The sequence below is a fragment of the Eleutherodactylus coqui genome, chromosome 11, assembly GCF_035609145.1.
Source record: "Eleutherodactylus coqui strain aEleCoq1 chromosome 11, aEleCoq1.hap1, whole genome shotgun sequence".
Classification (NCBI taxonomy): domain Eukaryota; kingdom Metazoa; phylum Chordata; class Amphibia; order Anura; family Eleutherodactylidae; genus Eleutherodactylus; species Eleutherodactylus coqui.
In genome coordinates, this window is record NC_089847.1 from 36046913 (window position 1) to 36071353 (window position 24441).

General features: G+C 44.6%; 1 protein-coding gene across 1 annotated transcript in view; it reads right to left on the reverse strand.

Annotated features, from left to right (window-relative positions):
- The window catches only part of HSF4 (heat shock transcription factor 4), a 52339-nt gene extending 28125 nt beyond the window's left edge, over positions 1–24214 (reverse strand). Inside the window, exons 1-3 of the mRNA XM_066582753.1 lie at positions 24092–24214; positions 2575–2683; positions 406–533 (exon numbers count right to left, since the gene is read on the reverse strand). Of these exons, the coding sequence (XP_066438850.1) occupies positions 406–533; positions 2575–2683; positions 24092–24214 (360 nt within the window). The remainder of the gene's footprint in view (positions 1–405; positions 534–2574; positions 2684–24091) is intronic.
- Positions 24215–24441: the final 227 nt, after the last annotated feature.

A 24441-nucleotide genomic window follows, 5' to 3' on the forward strand; every position in this document is an offset into this window, starting at 1 on the left:
TGTAACATACACCTTTGACATTCAAGCCTCTCATCTTTTAAGATCCTAGTAATACTCCCGGCTAGAGGCGTAACTTGAAGCTTTTGGGCCCTGATGCAAAATCTGTAACAGGGCCCCAAACTATAATGCTTTTTTCATAGTACTGGGCTCCCAATATGGAGAGGAGAGGCCTTATGGGCCCCCTAAGGCTCCTGGGCCCGAGTGCAACCGCATCCCCTGCACCCCCTATAGTTACACCCCTGCTCCCGGCATTGCTAGAGATCAGCAATGCAACTCTCTTTACGGTGCTTCTGAATGGATTGAATGTGACTGTTGGCACCATAGTTTAGTATTTGGGGACCCACTTTTAATTCAGTCTAGGGTCACACTTTGTCTCAAACCAGCCCCTAGTAGATTCAGTCTTACCTTCCTCTTGATATGCTCCAGTAGATGTTCATGTCCTTGCAGGAAGTACAGATGTTGAAACTCTGTGTCGTCCCTCTCTGGCTTAACTAATCCTCCCTGTTCAATATTCACCACTTTTCTAAATCCGTCTAAAAATAAACATTTCATTGTACAAATATTCACACTTCATTTTGAACATATTTGTAGAGTATGACAGGTAATGCTTCAAATGTAAACCCCGAATATATCCATAGGGAATAATGTGCCCGATGTATGCCAAAAAGTGTACTTTTATTTGCTGCATTGAAAGGCATTGTCAATCATAATTTTACAATACAGGGGAATCACAAAAAAACCCATACCTGACCTGGCAGCCTGATAGTTGTTTGGAATATAAAGTATTGCATATGTTTTACCAATTATGCAACTGATTGCTAGAAATCAAGCTAGACACCAAATGAAAATTGCCCATAAAAAGACATGCAAAAAGTAGTGATATCATCCTATGAAAAAAATGTTCTACACTATTTAAAATCCCCCAAAGTGTTACTTTTTATGAATATACTCCAGTGTTAGGGTGTGCTGCTGGGATCTGTTCTAAATGGGTTTCCAGCAGTGCAGCCCCACAGGAGAGGGTTGATTGAGCTGGCTGGGTGTGGCTTTCGCGAGCCAGCCAATCCTCCAAGTCTCAGACCCCTATGTGTTAGGTTCCTGTGTCCCCGGAGGCCTCACTTTAAGGGAGAGGTACTGTTAGGGTGTGCTGCTGGGATCCGTTTTTTTACATGGGTTTCCAGCAGTGCAGCCTCACAGGTGGGGGTTGATTGAGCTGGCTGGGTGTGGATTTCTCCAGCTAGCCAATCCCTCAGGTCTGCTGCTCATATACCAGCTCCTCTGGTAGAGGCTGCTGGGCTTTCCTCTGTTTGTTCAGTGTGAACAGTGTCATGTTCCGACATGTTGGTGCATGTGCCAGATGTGTGGTGTGAACTGTCCTGTTCAGGGTGAATGGTGTTCTGTGTTGTATGCAAATCCCTGACATGTTGGTGTGAGCTGCATTCAGTCCTACTGTGTTTCATTTGTCATCTACATATAGATAGGTCCCCAGGTTCCAGCGTGTGGCCGTCCCTATCTTGACTATCACCACGCGTGCAGGCAAGTTTCATGTGGAAGTTGTCTCATTAGAGTAGTAACCCATGAGACAATGAGGACTCTTGAAGTGGGCTTACGGGCTTAAATATATTGGTCAAAATACGAACTAATACCTAGTACATTCTATAGTTATTACATCTGGCTATGTGTGCAGTATGCAGGTGAGTGTTTTGAACATCTGTTAGTCATGGTTTATGTCTATTTCCTAGTTATGTCAGCTGTTTCCGAGTTCCGCTGGAGTTTCGCCAGTTCGTGAGTGTGAAAGACTTAAAGGGGTTGTCTCGCGAAAGCAAGTGGGGTTAAGCACTTCTGTATGGCCATATTAATGCACTTTGTAATATACATCGTGCATTAAATATGAGCCATACAGAAGTTATTCACTTACCTGCTCCGTTGCTGACGTCCCCGTTGCCATGGCTCCGTCTAACATCGGTGTCTTCTTGCTTTTTTAGACGCGCTTGCGCAGATCTATCTTCTCCATTCGGCTCGGCATCACCGGCATTTTGGCTCCGCCCCCTTGTACGCGTCATCGCGAAGCTCCGCCCCGTCACATGTGCCGATTCCAGCCAATCAGAGGCTGGAATCGGCACGTGTGACGGGGGCGGAGCTTCGCGATGATGCGTACAAGGGGCGGAGCCAAAATGCCGGTGATGCTGAGCCGAGCCGAATGGAGAAGATAGATCTGCGCAAGCGCGTCTAAAAAAGCAAGAAGACACCGAAGTTAGACGGAGCCATGGCAACGGGGACGCCAGCAACGGAGCAGGTAAGTGAATAACTTCTGTATGGCTCATATTTAATGCACGATGTATATTACAAAGTGCATTAATATGGCCATACAGAAGTGCTTAACCCCACTTGCTTTCGCGAGACAACCGCTTTAACATCCACTGTCTTCTTGCCCAGCCTCCCAGTGTTTGACTAGTAATTCCTATCTTCTCATGTTACAGTAGTGATAATCACCCATGTATTCTGCAATGAGGTAAGTACTGTAGAGACAATGCAAGAAACTACTGTATAATTATCTACAGCTCATTGTACACTTACACATATTTAGCTGCCTCACAAAACTGGCCATGTTATTGTGCTTGAAGTACTTGGGCAGGACTTCCTTGGCAAACCTGCCTTGGTCGAAGACATGGAAACTGGTTCCACTCTGAAAAAGAATAAATCAAAGAGGAGTTAGAATGGAGAAATATCAACATTTTTAAGAAGCTACTGACTGCTCTATGGTTCAAAAGTATTTTATTTGCTGTTCGGACAATACAATATAATATCATTGCAAAATTAGTTATGCAGCAGTTAGAACCTAGCCACCCTTCGTTTTCCTCGCTAGGTCCCCCGCCACCCAGAGTCCTCAGCTGTTTTTATCTGTAACGAATGAAACATAAGAAACAGAATAGCCCATAATCCCCTGTTTTAAATTGCTACAAATCCCTTTTCCAGGGGAGTTAAAGAAGGGAGGGGGCTATAAGAATACCATTGTTATGGACCAGAGTAAAGAGAACCCTGGTAGAGAAAGAGAGGGAAAAGCATTATGGGAGTTATAGAGTTAAGGAGAGGGGCAAGGATAGTAGAGGAGTGGGAAAGGAAAGAGGGAGGGAGGTGGAGGAGAGGGGGAGGAGTCTGTCCAGTCTAAGAACGCGTGTGGTTGGGCTCGTCTGTGCACTAGGATTCGTCGTCTACATTAGTGAGTGTTCTGTGGGTTTTTTAAAGAGCAGCGGAACCGCCGCTGAGCCATGCGTCTAGCCTAGATGAGCTCCGGAACTGTAGCCAAACTGCCCATGTGTTGTAGAATTTAGCGTATCTCATTTCATCTTTGGCACAGAGTTCCTCCAGCTGTTTTAAATTATCCATCGCTTCCAGCCACATCAATCGTGATGGGGGGAGTTACAACTGACTGCTCTAGACCAAGAGACTATATGTTAATCAGACATAACATGAAAACCACCTGCCTAATACTGTTCAGATGCCAGATATGCCATCAAAAAGCCATGACCCATCAAGATATGGGCTCCATAAGACCTCTGAAGGCATCTTGCGGTATTCTGGCAGCAGATCCTTTAAAGGGGGTTTCCCATTACTTAAAATTGATTCACAACCACTTTGCCCTTCCTGGTTCCTGGACATGAGATTGCTGCAGCCAATAGTCCTAGTAGACCCTGATTAGCTCTGATTATTCACTATTATCACTACAGGGGGATATTTTCCCCTGTAACTGGGGCTCCTATGGATGCGGCTCCTATAGATGTGCCACCTACAGTGGAAAATGTGTGTAAAAAAAAAGACCATGTGACTGTCCCCCAGGAGGTCTTATATGACATCATGGGGGACATGAATGATAAAAAATAGTTACATAAATAGGTGAAGAAAATTACATAATAAAATAAAAATATATGCATAAAAAAGAAAATGACCCAAAGCCGATGCCATCCAAAACCGTCGCTGTTTGCACCCCGTAATCCAAAACCATACATATTACGTATCAAAACATCCAAAATAAAATGAGGGATCCATTCTCGTACTTTATTTGAGCATAAATTTACCATTTTGCAAAATAACTATAAATGTAAAAAAATTCATTTTTGTAGCATTTTACCCTCCCCCCCCCCCCCCGCCAAAAAAAAATGAAGTGAAAAGTCAGTGAAAAAGATTTTAAAAATAGCCCTATATGTAACAGAAAAAAAGACAGCAAAAAAATTTTTGGTAGCTGAAGGAAAACAAATAGGGCAGTAAAACCACCACAGGGGTAAAATCCCTAAAAAGTGTCTGTTTTAAGTACAAAACAGCCTGGTCCTTAGGGCTATTCAGACAGGCGTATATCAGCTGTCCCTCTCTGAAAGAGAAGGAGGCGGGCCTGGCTGAGAGCTAGTGCACTGAGCTCCCGCCCCCTCTCCACTCCTGACCAATGTTTTTAATGGACGGGCGGAACGTAGCTTCGCCCCAACCAGCCCTCCCATTGCAAGCAGGGGAGAGGGCGAAGTAGGGGGTGGGAGCTCAGTGCACTAGCTCCCAGCCAGGCCCACCTCCTCCCCTTGCAGAGAGGGACAGCATATATCGGCCAGGCGTGAAAATCTGTCCGATATACGCCTGTCTGAATAAGCCCTTAAGTGGTTAATATTATGGCTGTCGTCTACTGTATACATCACAGTAATGGGTGCTGGCGTGACACTTTTGCAATGCTTATATTCAATAAACATAGGACTTTTTATCTTTCTTTCTACTAGGGGCTCATCAGCCGGAACATGGTGATACCAAGATCCAAGGATGCCTAATAGTCTAAGATTAACCCTTTCCAATCCACTATCTGACGTCTGAAGACATTCTTATTGAAGGCTGTACAGCTCCGATGTCGGAAGACATCCGGCAGGATATTCTTACTGTATATTACTGGCCGCTCTGTTGTCGGGGGTCTCTCCAGCATGTCCCATATCACAGTACTGGCTCTAGCCAGCAGATGGCGCCATTGTATAATGGCAGAAAAAGAAAGCCTGCTAGGAAACCCTGAATCCAAAATTGGATTGCAAAGGGTTAAATAAATGGCCATATATGTAATCAGGAAAAATTTCTATTTCAATATGCATAAATATATACAAAAAAGTATACATGAATAACTTGCATTTTAAATTGTAGCTCACTTAAAAGGAGCACTAAATCAAAGGCAGGGCTCACAAGTGTAATTTCATTGTGTATCACACATGCGATGTACACACGCGTAATATGTGGTGAATGGAGTCAACAAAAGTACCTTGATTTTCACTGATCCATTCACACTAGCGTATATACATTGCACATATAACGCACCATGTTCTATTTTACCACGTATTACGCGTGATAGAGCTGTATTGTTCTCTATAGGTGTAAAATAAACATTGTATATACGCAAATAGATTGCGTATATGCAGCATTTATACACAATGTCGCTAAACAACAGAACGGGAAATGAAAATAAAATGAAACCAGGAAGACTGCGCATGACAACCTGCGTGAGATAAGCTGTCATGCGCAGGTCAAAAATTGCTGCCATACGGAGCAATATGCCTGCTCACCGCCAGTTCGCACAGCGGTAAAGCCCTGCGTTATAAACGTACTATTTTACCAAATGTTCGTGTGAGCCTGGCCTAAGGGCTCCTGCACGCACTAAGACGCTCGCTCCTGCGAGCCTGCGCTAATATTGTGCGCATTTACGCAGGCACTGCTAGTTGACTTGGGCGGTGATATCACCTCCGCCCTGGTTTAAATTGCTATTAAGCCAAATTAGGTACCCGTGCGTACATATGTGTGCATTTGTGCATCCCCATAGTCTCCTAAGGGGACCTTTGGTGCGTAAATGCGTGCAGAAATAGAGCATAATGCGATTGTTCCCAGCAAGAGAAACCAGAAACCACGTAATCTTGTAGATATGATACCTTTTAATGGCTAAAAAAAATACATGATGTTACAGCGAGCTTGCGAAGCTCTCGGGTTCTTCCTCGGGCTAAAAATGGAATAGATCTGAAGAGGCATGGATATTTATACACACTTATAACATACATACTTATGACAAGACACAGATATGGATATGATTGGTTTTCACTTAAAAGGAATTTTGCAACAGCAAACAAACTTTTTTTGCCTAGGCACTGATAGCGGAGTGAAAGTTTTATGGTCCCTGAATTACTGTTGGGTGTGTGTGGGGGGGGGGGGGGGGGGGTCAGGCATGTCACTTTTTTTTCCATACAAGCTAAATGTGCGCACAAAAAAGAACACTGACAAGGAACCCATTGAAAAGAATGGGTTCTATCCTCTGTGTATTGTGCGCACAAACACGCCCATGTGAACAAGCTCTTAGAGTACTTTTACACAGACCGATAACCACCCAAATAATTGCTCACATGAATGCTTATGGGCGACTGTTGTGTAAACATGGGACCCGGCAGGGAAAGTGTGCGAGAATCTCTTACTTGTCATTGTTGCTCGGTTTTTCACTCAGTCAAAGGGCTTATTCACACGGGCGTATATTGGGTTTTCACGCCCGGCCGATATACGCTGCCCCTCTGCTGCATTGGTTTACAATGCATCAGTGTAGAGGGGCGTACTTCTGCGATGTAAAAGCGCCCAGTCGGGCGCGTTCATGCCGACGGCTGCATAGACTCCTATGGGAGCCAATGACAGCTGCCGGAGGTAAGAAGGAGTTTAGCAGTGTAACTGCTAAACTTCTTCCCTCTTCTCCTCTCCGCCCTTGTCGCTGTTTGCAATGGGTGTGGGTGGGGCAGTGGCGGAGCTTGGCTCCGCCCCATCCTGCTCCTCTCATTGCAAACAGCAGCAAGGGGCGGAGAGGGGCGGGAGCTCAGCACACTAGCTCCCACCCTGTCCCATCTCCTCTGTTTTCACGGCCGGCTGATATACGCTTGTGTGAATAAGCCCAAAAACTGACGACTGTTAGTCTACCTACACACAGGAGGAAGCGATATCGGGCCGTGAAACTTGACTCCATCTATACGAAGTCATATAGGAGGTGCAAATTACATTATGGAATACACAGTGAAAATGTCTTAATAATCACATTTGACAGGTAACTACTCCTTGGGCTTTTTCCCTCGAGCATAGGCGTTTCTACATGCGCCAGCCGGCACCGTAAAAACGTGTGAACGGGTGCACAAATCTAAGCCTCAGGGCGTATTCCCACGGCGTAAAAGCGCTAGGCCTGGAACTATCTTTGTGCCCAGAATACGTCGGTCGCTGCCTAGACTCCTATGCTGTTTGCAATATAAGGGGGTGGGGCAGGGGCGGAGTTAAGATACGCCCTTCCCATTGTTGACTGCAGGCAAGGGCGGGTGGGGTGCTTAGTTCTGCTCCATCGCGCCCACTCCAATTGCAAACAGCTGGAGGGAAGGGGAGAAGAGGTAAACCGGTGAGGGGCTGGAAAGGGGAAGTAACATTAGATTTGTGCGCCTGTTCACGCGTTTTACGGCGTTAGCAGGTGCGCGCAAAAACGCCTACGCTCGTGGGAAAGAGTTCTCACATTAATAAAAGCCTATTGAGATCATTATTGGCACTTGAAATACATGAACCCGGATGAGAGCAGAAAATCACACGGGCTAGAAGCCAGGTCAAACAACCCGAGCCAGTGATACTTTATAAGAAGGCACACTTTAATTTACTATAAAGTGGAGTAACAAGTCAGATAAGAAGAGTGTAATATGTATCCTGCTGAGATAGGTAGTTAAATGGATTGTGAATAGAGATGAGCGAGAACCCAAATGCTCGAGCTTGCGTTATTCGAGTCGAGCTTTTCGTAATATTCGAGAGCTCTACTCGAGTAATGAACCCCATTGACTACAATGGAAGACTCTCTCTCTCTCGCCAGCCAGCCAGCCAAAAAATTTGCCAATGACGTGCGCTGCGTCGCGATGGGGAGGCGAGCACCCAAATGCTCGGGGAGGAACGGAGGGGAGATCTCCCTCTCTCCCGCCCGCTCCCCGTCGCAACTCACCTGTCACCCGCGCTGGCCCCCGAATCTTTAGAGATGAGCGGGGAGATACTCGGCTAAGGCACTACTCGCTTGAGTAATGTGCCTTAGCGAGTATGCTCGCTCATCTCTAAAAACCACACAATAATCCGCGAACAGAATACTGTTGCGTTTATGCAGCTTTTCCATTATGAAGCGCCCTGAATGTGTTTGAAAACCCATATTTGTGAATGTTCGTTAATAGAGATGAGCGAACCTACTCGGCCACGCCCCTTTTTCGCCCGAGTACCGCGATTTTCGAGTACTTCCGTACTCGGGCGAAAAGATTCGGGGGGCGCCGAGAGTGAGTGGGGGGTTGCAGCAGGGAGTGGGGGGGAGAGGGAGAGAGAGAGGGCTCCCCCCTGTTCCCCGCTGCTACCCCCGTGCCGCCACACCTCCCCCCGTCCCCTGGCGCCCCCCAAATCTTTTCACCCGAGTACTGAAGTACTCGAAAATCGCGGTGCTCGATCGAGTAATTACTCAAAACGAGTAGGTTCGCTCATCTCTATTCGTTAATAAGGCTAGCCCGTGAGACCTCAGAAGCAGGAGCTACCACATCACAAAATGCAACACATTCTGCAGCGGAAAACGCAATTAGGCTGGGTTCACACGGGACGAAATTGCCGCAGAATTTCTGTGCAGAATGTCCGCACGGCAATTCCGCCTGTGGCTCCTAATCCCAGGATTAGTCAGGAAAGTGGATGAGATATTGCAAAAATCTTGTCCACACGATGAACACAAGTCGCACAGAAAACAAAGATGCAGCATGTCAATTCTTTCCTCGTTTCCACAGCGGGCTCTCTCCTCTCTATGGGGAAAGAAAGCTGCAGCGGAATTCCGACGTCAAAACCACTCCAAAACCTGCGGGTTTTGAAGCTGCACTTCTCCAGCCAAATTTCAGTGCGGTCATTCCACGAGTATTCGCCTGTGAACCCAGCCTTAGGGCTTATTCACACAGGCATTGGCATAAATCCCTCAGCAGATTTTCTGCAGCTCACCTTTAGGATGAGTTCACATGGGACGGATTTCCAGCGGAATTCTCGCAGATTGGCCGCACCGAGAATTCACGAGAATTCCGCTGGAAAACCGCAGCTGCAGGTTTTGGAGCGGCTTTGCCTAACTGCATTTCCACTGCGGCCATCTATCCCTATAGAGAAAAGAGAGGCTGCTGCGAGAAAAAAAAAGGATTGACATGCTGCGTCTTTAATTCCATGGTTTGGCTGCAGCGTGTGGACAAGATTTTTAATCCCGGGATTAGGAGCCGCATGCGGAATTTCCGTGTGGAAAATCTTCACGGAAATTCCACAGCAAATTTGCCCCATGTGAACCCAGCATTGGGCCTCCTGTCCACACCCGTACCAGTAAAATGTTGTTTCCACGCCGTTTTACCTGTGTATTGTAAATACCGGATGTGCCAGCAGAGACCACGTATGGCTGCCAGTCTACTTTACATGCCCATGTGTCACAGGCACGCCGTCATGCGCAGTGTGACACTTTTCTCCCTTTTTTATTTTCCCTGTCTCAGAGCAGTATTAGACGACCATAGGCACAGCTACGCTCACCGGTACAGAGCTTAGTTGCACCTGAATGAGGGAAAATTTTTCCCCTTGTCGGCCTTACAAACTTTGCGCCAGAGCATAGGAGCTTGAACAAAAATGTGGGAAGATAGGTCTTGCTCTAACTTTCCTACTACGTGCGGGTAAGATAGGGCAGGTCCTATCTTTTTTTACGTGTACTATTAACAGGAGAGAATCCTGCTTGTTAAGGTGACCAGATTTTCCCCTCAGTCAAAGCGGGACAGAGGGGTGTGGTCAGGGGGCGGGGCTTATCACGACATATGCTTTTACCTCTGTCGTTCTAAAAAGTACAGGGCCAGTTCAAAAAAGACAGGCAGCCAATTCCGCAGCATTTCTGCATCCAAAAAACTGTCAAAATATGTGCTATTGGTGCGAATTCTGACAGAAACTGATTTCATACTATGTGGCGCTCCCACTAACCTCCTCTGTAGGCTTCTCACTGTCAGTGCTCCTCGGCTTCCGTTCCTAGTGGCCTAGTGTAGGTGAGGGGAGCGCCACATAGCATGAAATCAGCTGCAGATGCACGGCTGATTTTCATTCAAAATCCGCACCAATGATACAGAATTTGACTGCTTTCTTTTTGGATGCAGAAATGCTGCGGAAATTTCCGCTACAGATTTTCCGCAGCATTTCCGCCACGTGTAAACATACCCTAAGTCAGCTTGATTTATGCTGCCACATACAGAGCGGCCTCAGTAGTAATAGTGTCCACCACAGTGACCCTCAGTAATAATAGTGACACCAACAGTGACCCTCAGTAGTAATAGTGACCCCCACAGTGACCCTCAGTAGTAATAGTGACCCCCACAGTGGCTCTCAGTAGTAATAGTGATGCCCAGTAGTAATAGTGTCCCCCACAGTGACCCTCAGTAATAATAGTGTCCCCCACAGTGACCCTCAGTAATAATAGTGACCCCCACAGTGGCTCTCAGTAGTAATAGTGACCCCCACAGTGACCCTCAGTAGTAATAGTGACCCCAACAGTGACCCTCAGTAGTAATAGTGACCCCAACAGTGACCCTCAGTAGAAATAGTGACCCCTACAGTGACCCTCAGTAGTAATAGTGACCCCCAGAGTGACCCTCAGTAGTAATAGTGACCCCAACAGTGACCCTCAGTAGCAATAGTGACCCCCACAGTGGCTCTCAGTAGTAATAGTGACCCCCACAGTGGCTCTCAGTAGTAATAGTGACCCCCCACAGTGACCCTCAGTAGTAATAGAGACCCCCATAGTGACCCTCAGTAGCAATAGTGACCCCCACAGTGGCTCACAGAAGCTATAGTGACCCCCTACAGTGGCCCTCAGTAGTAATAATGACCCTCCCCGCCCCCGCACACACACACACACAGATGAAACCAATAAAACTTACCCTATTCCTGGTCTTCAGAGCGCCGCTTTTCGGCGCTGCTGCGAGAGGAAGTGTGTGTGCACCTGCAGCGCCTCCTCCCTTCTCCTCTCGTGGAACTAAAGAGGAGAGATAAGGGGAGGGGGAGGAAGATCCTGGATGCACACACTGAACATATGACATCAGAGTGTGTATCCGCCGCAGTGCTGCAAAGTGATTTCGAGCTGAAGAGCTGTTGCACCCCAGCTTGTAATCACTATGGTAACCAGATGTCTTGAAAGCGGGACAAAAGTCCCAAACGCAGGACAAAATTGGCTGTCCCGCCGGGGTCCTGGCGGAAGGCGGGACACTGGGTCCCAAAGCGCGACTGTCCCGCCTAAATCAGGACTTCTGGTCACCCTTTGCTAGTGCAACGAAAACCACTGAAATACATTGGAATCAGTGGTTTCGTTTTGATTATCACAGCCACATAAAGGGAGAAATACACATTTGCCTGCAACTGTCCTTAATTAAAGGCTGCTTCTGCTGTAGATCTGCACCATGTGAACGCACCCTTAAGAAGCCACGGATTTTGACGCATTATTTTGAGACATAAATTACCATGAAAAGTTGTGGAGCTACAGCTGCTTCTTGTGCCTTAGAGAATTTTCGTTTTGAGAAGAGGAGGAAACATGGTGGAAGCAGGAGAAGGAGAACAGCAGCAGCTCCACCACCAGCAGCAACTGCACCTTGAGGGCAGAGTGTGGTTTTGGATATAAACCTATGCTCAGTCATATAGGAATAAAAATTCCAACATGCTAACTAATCAGTGGAATCTGCCAGGGCATGCAGAAGTCAGGTGAAATCCATGGTTCATTTTTACAAATGACAGATGATCCACATTGTCTATGGACAGGCGGATGCAGGTGTCAGTTATCTGTCACTCCAGCTGAGCTGAACACCCTTTTTGATAGGACGTTGGCAGCAGGGCAGGCAAACACCTCTAAGGCATGTTGTGGAAGCTCTGGCCACTCGTCCAGAATTCAAAGGGGCCAACGCCATGTCTGATCACATTCATGCAAGAGCTGACATACTCTTGGACCATGGATAACTGCTGCCTTTTGCTATAGGCTGCGACGGGCTGAAAAAGCTAAGCCACACATTTTTGTCTAAAAAACAGATGAAAATATAGTGTTTCGTGGATCCAAAGGCTGTAACGGTTTAATAGTAGTGTGGGTGGAGATAAGTTCTGCCACCGTCCCGCCCCCTCCTATTGCAAACATTGGGGAGAGCGCGGGAGCTCAGTGCACTAGCTCCCGTCCCACTTCCTCCCCTTGTACAGAGGGGCAGCGTATATAGGCCGGGTGTGAAAACCCAACTGATATATGTCCGTCTCAACAAGCCCTAAAATATATGTTTTTTGTGATTGGGAGGGGGGATTTTTGGAATTGCAGTATTCAAAGTCCCATAACTTTTTAATTTTTCTATCATCGGAACTCTGTGAGGGCTTGTTTTTGTGTGACAAGCTGTAGTTTTTATTGCTACCATATTGGGGTGCATATGGCTTTTTTGATCACATTTATTGTGATTTTGAGAATGAAAATGAACAAAAAAGCATTTTAGCTCCTTTTCTTTTTTATAGTTTTTGTCATGCAGGATAAAAAGTGTGTTCAATTTATTGTACAAGTCCTTACAGATGTTAATTTAAAACAAAGAGGGAAAGGTTTTCTTCTTCCTTTTTTTTTACAATTTTTTTGTTTTTTTTACATTTTTTATGTTCTTGTAGGGGACATGAAGCTGTGATGCTATGATCACATTGATAATACATTGCAGTACTTCTGTACTGCAATGCATTATTGCTAATTATAGCGATCACAGGCCATGCCAACTCATCAACCTCTGGGATTACATGGCAGAGGGTCGATGATGTCACATAGGGAACCTCCCTCTGTAAACCCTTTACATGGCAGGAGGCTGGTTATCAGCCATTGTATATATCAGCCATATATATATATGCCCATTTGTGAAAAATGCTTACCAGCCAGGGTGTACGCTTATGCTATGAGGTGGGAAGGGATTCGTGAAAGCTGATAAATAAATGACGTGTACCTAAAAAGGTACCAGTGAAACATAAAACATTTCCTGCAAAAAGCAAGACCTTGTACAGCTTTGATGACAGAAAAATAAAAATTCTTTAATTTTGGAATGTAACAATGAGAAAACACTAAATTGCTGTTTCCTCAAAAGAGCCACATACATAAGGTGTACCTGTCATATCATTAAATACTAAAATCAATCCATGGGCTTGTAGCTCTAATGCCTTAAATTTGGTAGCAATGTGATTTGGCACACATATCTTTGATATTTTCTTAAGTATTTCCCCAGAACTACTGCACCTATAATCCATCAGCTCATTGGCCAGTGAGTTTGCCTTAAAGGTCTGCCAGTGCTATACATGCTGCCACTTCCTTTCCCTCACGCTATGTTCACATATCAGAATCCACTGGGGAATGTTTTGCGTGGTTTCCACCTGTAAAGTTGCTTCAGAAGTAGAAAAAAGTTTTTGTTGGGGCTCTGCACAGGAAGTTAAGCCTGTCAATCGTCAAAATTCATGCGTGGAATTCTACCATGTCTTGGCGTGTTACTTTCTTGACAGCGATGTGCATAGAGAAACGGCAGAATTCCACACACCGACTTAGCGCATTGACAGAGCTAAGCTGATGTGAGGCATGGTGCCGTGTTTCTGCACAGATAGCCGTCAAGTGATATGCCACATTTTCACATAGAAATGTGATGGAATACTGAACATGGATTTTGCCCATTGACCGCTAAAGCCGTTGGTAGATATGTGGCAAAAACTATTTCTAAATAACTCCATTTTTCCCACAAGATATTTCCTTTTTTAAAAGTAGCACTTCAAAAAAGCAAACAAACATAAATTCGGTATCGTCGTTATCATTCTGACCCACAGAATAAAGTTATGGTATCATTTTTGCTGCTGTGTGTATACTGTAAAAACAAGACCCGCCCATAGATGGTGGAATTACATTTTTTATTCAATTTCACTCAGCTTAGAAATTTGTAAAAGTTTTTCAGTAAATTATATGGTACATTGAATAGAACTTTTGGAAAAAAACAGCTCATCCCACAAAAAAGGAGCCCTCAGACAGCTACGCCGAAGGATAAATAAAAGAGTTATGATTTTTTGAAAATGGGGAAGAAAAAAAACGAAAACGAAAAAAAAAAGGGCCACGTCCTTAAGGGGTTAAGGTTGTGGCCCCATGATACAGTAATTGCATATGACCAAAATCCAGCCAACCAACGGCAGCCAACAGCCACATGATCTTTAAATGATATTATATTATTTATGTATTTTTTATTTCTGCCTGATTGGCAATAAAGGGAAAATCGGATTCCAGCATCAAGAATTCAGATTTATTAAAGGCTTCTGTGGATCTTAGAGGAGTCCCATCTACCTAACGGGCTCCTCTACGAATGAAGTTAACTTTATTTATTATGCACTATCCATTCACCTAGAGCGCGGGATTTTAATTCCTACAAGATCTTAAATGGCATTATCGGAAAATAGGATATGTACTGCATATAGCTAGAGGCTATAATAATGTGTCGTCTATTTCTATCTAGTCTATAAAATACACTATATATAGCTGTAGGCAGTAACAATACACTTTACATACTGTAGCTGGACACAACCTTGGTACACAGTACATTGCAGGGGGGTGAAATAGTGTGCAATATATTACTGAAGTCTGTAACAATGCACTAGAATATGCATTACTGTACCTTCTATCTATAGACAGCGCATTATTAAATCCTTCAACAGATGGCGCATTATTACATCCAACAAGAGATGGCGCATTATTACATTTTCCCATAATAATGCATTATTAATAGAGATGAGCGAGCCTACTCGGCCACGCCCCTTTTTCGCCCGAGCACCGCGATTTTCGAGTACTTCCGTACTCGGGCGAAAAGATTTGGGGGGCGTCGTGGGTGAGTGGGGGGTTGCAGCGGGGAGTGGGGGGGAGAGAGAGGGCTCCCCCCTGTTCCCCGCTGCTACCCCCTGCGCCACCACGCATCCCCCCGCCCCCCGGCGCCCCCCGAATCTGTTCACCCGAGTACTGAAGTACTCGAAAATCGCGGTGCTCGATCGAGTAAATACTTGAAATGAGTAGATTCGCTCATCTCTGATTATTAAATCTTCCAAGAGACATTATTATAACCTCCAACAATAGACAGAATATTATTACATCTCCCAACAATACTCGGTGTGTTATTACACCCTTCAACAATAGACAGCTTATTATTACAATCTCCAACAATACACAACTCATTATTACATCTTGTAACAATACACAACTCATTATTTCATCCTCCAACAATAGATGGCACATTATTAAATCCAACAAAAGATAGCATATTATTATATTTTTCCCTAATAATGTATTTTTAAATCCTCCAACAAGAGTCAATATTAGAGCTTGCAACAATAGACAGCTCATTATTACATCTTACAAAAAGCCTCATAAATAGAGATGAGCGAGCACGCTCGGATAAGTCAGTTACTCAAGCAAGCCTTGCTCTTCTCGAGTAACTGCATTCTTGTCCGAGCGTGCTCAGGGGGGCGACGGGGGGTAGCGGGGGAGAGAGTGAGAGAGATCTCTCTCTCTCTTCCCCCACTCACCCCCGCCCCCCCGAGCACGCTCGGACAAAAAGGCAGTTACTCGAGAAGAGCAAGGCTTGCTTGAGTAACTGACTTATCCGAGCGTGCTCGCTCATCTCTACTTATACAATAGCATTATTTCATCCTCCAACAATAGCACACTATTACAAAGACTGCAATAGGGGACCGTGTACTAAAGGTTGCAGTATTATTAATAAGCTGCTGTAATAATGTAATCATAATATAATAATGTATCTTGTTAGAGGCTGACATTGCACATTGCTGGAGGTTATAATAATGATCAGCATGCACATGCCTGGGGCTTTTATAATTCATGCTCTATTGCTGGGGGTTTCAATAACATATTGTATATGGTTGAGGCTGTCAACATGCAATACATACTGCCAGATGTTGTTATAACCAGCTGTAGCTTGTAGTAGACCGTAATAACATGCTGTCAGTTCCTGTAAGTTACCATACTACATTGTATATTACCAGAGGCTGTAATGATGTGTTGTATATTACCAAAGACTGCAACAGTATGTCATATATATTGTCTGAGACTATTACAATTTATGCTCAGTTGCTGGGACCTATAATAAAGTATTAGTGTTTTATTCTGCTTCTTTTCAGATATGTCATAAATGTTAGTTAGGCCCTTTTACACGTAAGGCAAACACTAGTGATAGCTCCTGATATATACATGGTGGCTGTCACCCATACTCTATAGTGGATGCTACTTCACATATAAGCCATGAAAAGCTATTGATAAGCTCATGACGTATATGTTAAAGGGCTTTTACCAGAATCGCAAGTTATGTGTTACCATTGGGGCGAACTCCATTGATCCCAAGAACAAGGATTTAGATAGTTCAGGAATGAATGCATTGATGGCGGCTTATGTGCGCCACCACTTCATTCATTTCAGTTGAAGTGAAGAAAATAGCCGAGTACAAGTACTTGGCCAATTTTGGTGTTTCCACTGAAATGAAAAGAGCAGCAGCATGCATGCACAGCCACCTTTGCCTTAAAGGGGTTGTCCCGCGGCAGCAAGTGGGTCTATACACTTCTGTATGGCCATATTAATGCACTTTGTAATGTACATTGTGCATTAATTATGAGCCATACAGAAGTTATCAAAAGTTTTATACTTACCTGCTCCGTTGCTGGCGTCCTCGTTCCCATGGTGCCGACTAATTTTCGGCCTCCGATGGCCAAATTAGCCGCGCTTGCGCAGTCCGGGTCTTCTGCTTTCTTCAATGGAGCCTCTCGTGCAGGATGCCGGCTCCATGTAGCTCCGCCCCATCACGTGCCGATTCCAGCCAATCAGGAGGCTGGAATCGGCAATGGACCGCACAGAAGAGCTGCGGTCCACGGAGGAAGAAGATCCCGGCGGCCATCTTCATCGGTAAGTATAGAAGTCACCGGAGCGCGGGGATTAAGGTAAGCACTGTGCTTTTTTTTTTAAGTCCCTGCATCGGGGTTGTCTCGCGCCGAACGGGGGGGGGGGTTGAAAAAAAAAAAACCCGTTTCGGAGCGGGACAACCCCTTTAATTACTGAACACTCCAGACCCTCGTTCTCAAGATCGGTGTGCGTCCCAGTGGTCAACCCCTACCGATCACCATTTATCCCCCTATCCATAACTTGTTGATCGGTGGGGATCGACCATTGTGGGGGTTGATTTTGGTAAAACACCTTTAAACAGATGCTATTGGAACCTATGGGTGACAAATGTTGACACATGCATCACCCATAGGCTATTAAGGCAATTGTTTAAAGTTCTGCTCTGGCTTTGGACAAAATTCTGTCTCGGAACCCAAGGGGGCAAGTGGTATAATACCTACACTTGTGCTTCTCTGCCATCCATTTGATATGCTGGTTTTGGGTACCATTCTCAGCTGCCCAAGATGGCTGACTCAATCTTCAGACTACCTAATCCCTATGGTCCACTGATAGTGTTAGACTACCAATGCACTATACTTGTTCTCTGATTGGCCACTGCTGCTGATGTAATAGGCACTCAACAATTAGAGAGTAGTGCACAGTGTGGATTAGCTAGATAGAAAATTGCAGTGGCCATCTTAGACGCACAAAAACCAGGACCAGAAGTGGATAGAACATACGGTAGAAGAACAAATGCAGGTCATATAACCCCAAACCCTCCAGTCCTATGATAGAAATTTGTTGTGAAACCAGAGAGTTGCTTTAACCCTTTCCAATCCACTGTCTGACGTCTGAAAACATTATGATTTAAGGCTGCACAGCTCTGATGTTGGAAGACATCCATTGGGGTTCTCTTACTGTATATTGCCAGCCTCTCTGCTGTTGGAGCCTATCCAACGTGTCACCTCAAGCAGTACTGGCTTTAGCCAGCAGATAGCGCCGTTGTATAACGGCAGAAAAAGAGTAAGCCCCCTAGGAAAACCAGGATACAATTTGGATTGGAAAGGGTTAAAACATACATCATGAAAAGTTATTAAAATGACTCATACCGCATACACTCATTGTCGGGAAAAAAATCAACAAGTTGTTGTAATCAAATGTAACTATTTAGGCAAAATCTCTTTGATTGCATCGTGGAGGCATGTCTAGTGGTCAGATAGCCCTACACAACCAGTGAAAGCGGTCCACTACAGTCAAGGAGCCTGTGAGAGCCTTTTTAAAGGCCAAAGGTGGAACCACTTTTTAGGTGGCAAGACTGTTCATCTAATCACACCGCAACTCTAATCATTTGCGCATCTGCCTGAGATATAACTGCATGCTGAGTTTTGCTGCAAAACACCTAATACCCCTATGTGCTTGATTTTTTTTGACAATGAGTGTATGTTTAACTGATGCCTGTGATAGATGCTCTACAGTGGCATCAGTCACCCACAGGATACCATGCTAAAAAACCTACTAAACTCTGCGGAACAAAATAGTGTCCAAAAAAATCCACTGAGGTGCATAATTTAACATGGCCAGCCCCTATACAGACAATCCGCCCTTCCACTCCAGGCACCAAGTTCCTTGTACTGATTCTGCCTACACCATTTAGGGACAATCATACAATGCAGAGAAAATCCACATCAAAACCCCACATGCATATTTTTTTTCCATCAATTATTTATTATTGCAATTTTACAAAAACAACAAAAGAAAAACTAAAAATTAAATCACTCTGAGTCTAACTTTCTATCAGTCTAACTTTCCCCCGTACCTCCCTCCCATCACAAATAAGGTGCATCACTGTTCATGGATTACCGTGTACTACATCATATGGTGAGAGAGTATATACATTGTTCATTTATCAGTAACATTGGACAAATGTTGCGGTTTGGCCGCAGCAAAACACCGCAACATTTCCGCCGGGAGAACCGGCGAGACAAAAGCTGCGGCGGCTTTGAAGTGGCCTGGCCGCTCACTCTTCCACTGCGGCCGGCGCTCCCATAGAGGAGAGTGCGACCGCAGCGGAAAAAAAAAAAAGACATGCTGCGGTCGGCAAATCCACGCCGCAGTAGCGGCTTCTGCAGGCTTAGCCGCAGCGAATTTGCTGTCCCGTGTGCACGAGATTCCTGAGAAATCTCATCCACATGGCTGGCTAATTCCAGGATTAGTGGCCGCATGCGGATTTGCCAAGGCAAAATCCGCCCTGTGTGAACACAGCTTAGTAATCAAAGCACCCTCTCGCGAAATAAAGTATAATAAGGGACCGTGCAGAGTTTAATGTGGATATTTATGCATATTTTCACAACTGAATTCACTCCTCACTCACTTCATTCCGTGGTGAACATCCGTGGCATTTCCACAACAAGTAGAGCATGCTGTGGATTTAAAAATTCGCCGCATGACTATTTTCTGTTATGGATTATTCCACTGTTAGTGATGAATGGGGTTTATTAAACCCCTATTACTTACATTGTATCGTACAACGCTGCAGAATTTAGGCAAGAAATCTGCGCCCATAATTCCGCAGCATTTGTAGATCCTCTGGAGAAGCTTCTCTTGCGCAATCACGCAACACACTGCACAATTTTGCAGGGAAAAGAACACACCGGGGACTAAATTAGGCTAAGTAGCCTTTTAACTCGGGGTGCGGCTGTGTCCTGTACCCACGTGCATGGTCCCGGACAGCGCGAAAAGTACAGTAAAATGCACAGATACATGCATGATAGCTCGACATTCATGGCGCAAACACATCACACTATCCTGTGTATTTTCGCATTCACTCTTGGGAAGCCACACTAAAGTCAGAGAAGTTGGACCACAATAGAACAGGCTGCGACCACATCTGCATCGCCCTACTGGCTGTATGAGGTGTGAGGTCTGCTATTCTTAAAGAAAAAAAAAACTACTTACTACAGAAAATTGAAATTATTGTCACTTCTCAACATAATCTCTCTCTTGACGTACACATTCTTCACATCAACGCCGTGAGTGCATGGTCGCTGTAAATGTTTCTGCTTTGACTACTAGAAAATCGCTGATGCAAGAGTGGCACAACTGTGGAAACTGTGCAACCATGGAGAGCAGCATTCATCATTGGGAAAAGCCACAAATCGCTATAGGCAGGGTCTGGTGAGTAGGAAGCGTGAGGAACCACCTCAAAGTGTATGTCATGAAGAAACCCAATCAAGGAATCAATGATGTTGTCGGACCGGCTGCTGCTTTCAAACAACTTTCGTCCTTCTTTAAACCAATCGCATCTATAAACGCACGTTTTTCATGTTTCATTCAACTGTTGATGAATGGCGATGGGTGTCATTCCACACAAGTGAAGAAAACGGATGTATTGAAAACTCCAGCCACTGTCACATGGGTTGTGTGTACTGGACGGCGCTCTATGTCTTCCAAAATGTGTCCCATGTTTCTATCTGCTCGTATTGCCGAGAATAAAAATGAGGAGAACTTAGAAGTGGAATGCGCCTCGTATTTGGTCGGTGTGTAGCCAGTATGCAATAGAACACTGGGCCGGTCGTTGGAAGTCATATTGCCAGTTTACAGCTGACGATAAAATATCAAGCAGCCACAATTTTCAATTTTTTTATGTGAACTGAAATGAAGTGACTAGTGACTTGTGACCTAATTCTCACTGATCACCCCGTTGGTGGTTCTGTTTACCGTCACTTACATTTGGTCTATGGAGCGACTATTCAAATGATAGCTGTCCTGTGTAAAGCCACCCTAAGCCCCTAATGGATCACCTGTTTTTCCATTAGACTCTGTAATCCCTATATAGCACTATCAATTGTCAAGCCCTATAGTAAGTACACCTGTATGCTTCTTCTGAGATCTAACTTCACATCTGCCAGCAGCCTCCTGCTAATTCAGTCTCTTGAGGCACTAAAGATGTTTCTCCTTGAAAGCAAACGTGTTACGGCTGCATTTCTGCATCTGTAATCCGGATGAGCGTCCCAACCCGACTGCAGGTATCTTGACCCAAACTCCGAGCACCACGGCAAATAACATACAATAACAAGAAGTCAGTACAGCTGGTTAAAAAATAAAACAATCTTTCAGAATGTAACTGGTCAGTCGCAGACAGTTCAAGTCGATTATTTATATAAAAGAGGTCAGAATGGATGGACCCCCTCATCTTTATCTGCGGTCAAAAATCGAAGTTAATAGATTGAAATTTACTTGAAAACTACCGTACTGCAAGAAGCAAAGAATGACGTTGACCATCAAGGTCCCCCCTGAGATCTCTTTGACTGGAATAAGGAGTTTGAGAGCCAGGATTCTATAGGCTTGTAAATAGTTGAAGGGGTAGTCCAACTTAATTCTTTTATATACCTCATGCTATGTCTTATTTTCAGGGTATGTCTTATTTTCAGGGAAACAGGGTAGTTTGGGTCCCCTATGTCCAAAAACAGTATATTCGTCGTGGTGCCGAAAAACAGTTTTGGCGCAATGGTGCTACAGCATCTGACAGATGGCATCACTGGGTCTTCTAACCTGTGACGTCCTGTAGACCTGTCATGTGAGCTTCTTATAAGCCCCCAGCAGGTTTACAGGATGTCCCTAATACACTGGATGACCACTGTTTTTGAGATAACCATCTATAAGTGATTTTGAGCTCCTTTGATCTTCAGAACTACAACAATTCATTGTGGTGTCCATCCAAAGATATCATAGGATCCAGGGTGTATGAAGGAAACGTTCCCCACACCACCTTTATCAATTCATACCGATTGCAATAAATTATGACCCTCCCATCAGCACGGTACAACACAAATCTGGATTCATATAGCGCTGGAACTGGTCATCTGCTGTTATAGTCTATCTTTGTTCAAGAACAATGAGTTGTGCATTCAGATGTACTAGTTGGAGTACTAGCACTGTATTCAACTGCAATCTGCTTGACTGTGCACCACCGGTTTGGGAGAATAATTCTTGACATCCTCCTTTTACCCTTTCTTCAACAACTACTTTACATACACAGGATCCCTTTTGCTGGATGTTTTTTCTTGATCACACAATTTTCGGTATACTATCCACACCGAAAATCTCCCAGGCTTGGCAGTTCTTGAAATACTGGAAATGGCTAGTGCATCACCTATAATCAAGCCTCATTAGAGCTGTAGCTAGATGCTCTTAGGCCCGAGTGTAAAAGTTCATCTCAGGCCCCCCACTGCTTTTCCTCTGCCCCCACAGCTACTTTGCATGTGGTCGCTATAAAAATACAATATATATATGTATATATATATATATACACACATATCTATAAAAGAACACCTATAACACAGTGGGCTTAGATACAGTGGCTCAGCCCTAGTAACCTCTACATAGTGCAAGCACCATATAATAGTCAGATATCAGTTCTATATTGTGATAGTCATTTCAATGCAGTTACCTCAAGTGATCACAAGTGACATCATCTCTGATTAGTGTCATACACTTTCTCTTTTCTTCTCCATTTGGTCCAGAAAGCCAAGAAGATTTCTTATATCTATGACTCGTCTCTGCACACTTTTTTATCCTGTCACTACCCACAATATCCCTCACAGTGTCTTGCAGAATAAAAGTGCCCACTCTTGTGCCCCACAAAGTAATACTGTTCTCCCACAGTAATAATTCACTCATATCGACCACCGCAAGAAATAATGCCCACTGTGTACCCCCACACTATAATAACACTTCTTTATGACCCACAGAAAAATAAGCTGTTGTGTTCCCTGCAAAGTAATAATGCCCATTTTGTGCTCTAGAAAAGTGTTAATATCCCCCAATACTCAAAGTAATAGTGGTCTTTGTGCCTCTTAAAGGGGATGTACAAGTTTTTTTTTTCTTTATGCGCCTCTCCCAGTTGAAAACAAATGAACAGTCACAAACAGCTTTGTACGCATATGGCCACCTTAAGTGCCATGGAATGGGGTTCCCATCATTTACACTAAGAAAACAGGATTATGATATTAGTAAGGGACATAGGATATTGCATTGCCATGTTCTTGAATCTTGTACAGTGGCTCACAAGGTTCCTACTCCATGTGCCAATGTTTGGTGCCTGCATGAGAATAGCTGTGTAATGTATAAATTGTGGTTTGGTTCCATATGGAGCTATGAGAGTAAAAGTGTAGCCATATAAGGTACACACACAACTATACAGTATAGGCCTGTATGGAGCAGCAAATTTTCAGATATACAGTGGAGGAATAAGAATGAATGCAAGTATAAAAACTACACCTTCCAACCCAGCACCCCTTCTTCTATGTTCCCATTACTTTAGTTTATGGAGCTCATGGGAACTGACAGGATCCTTTTAATGGGGTTTTCTGGGAATTTGCTACTGATGACCTATCCTCAGGAAAGTTGATCGGCAGGGGTCCGCCGCTAGAGATCCCTACTGATCAACTGATCTTCCAGCGGTACTGTCAGTGCAGCTGAGACGGACGCCTGCATTAGAGTCGGATGTCCAGCACCAACTACAAATGGAGGTCTGACTCTGCTACACTGATTTCGGGCTGGAAGACCAATTGATAGGTGGGGATCCCGAGTGTTAGACCCCCACCGATCAACTGTTCATGACCTGAGACTAAGTCATCAATAGTAAATTAATAGAAAACCCCTTTAAAGTGTGGTATAGAAATAACTGATCATTTACCACTCATTCTTGTAAGGGGTCACTGGATCACATTACATGTGAATGAGACAAATGAACCACATCTTCCAGGACATCAGTAATTTGGAGACTGACAAAGGTGTAGATAAAAGTAGAGTCAGAGGCTGTAGACACAATCAGGCCCTGGCATCTAAAGGAGCACAATGGCTCCTCTACCGAATAAGAAGACACCAATATTATATATAGCACATGGTAAGTAGGGGTCCTGGTGGGGTCCAAAAGCTTCAAGTCAAAGTGATATAAGCTTCATGATTGCATCATCTTACTGTGACAGATACGTTTTATGTGTTTTCTTGAAATGACATTTGCCACTTTCAATGATTATCAAACTTAGAACAGAACGCTACTCATCTCTAAATACAACCCCAAGAACCTCATCCAGTACATACCACGCTCCAGCAGATAAGGTGGTTAGTTTCAGGGTCTTCCACCAGAGTCCATAGCTTGGTGAGGAAGGCTGGCACATTACTACAGTACCCATCCATTGCCAAGGAGTTAGTAGATTCCTGCATGGTGATAGATATGTGTTACTCAAACTCCATGCCGGTGAGATGGTACCGTGATAGGGAGAGCCGAGAGGGACCCATGTACTGAGGTCACAGTGTCACAAAGAGAGAGGCTGCAGCTGATTCACACCACCAGGTCACACTGATAGACACTCAGCAGTAATTTGCTGGCACTGACCCCCTCCCCACTACAGAACAATGCCCAGTGATGCGGTATTCATACTCCGACCACA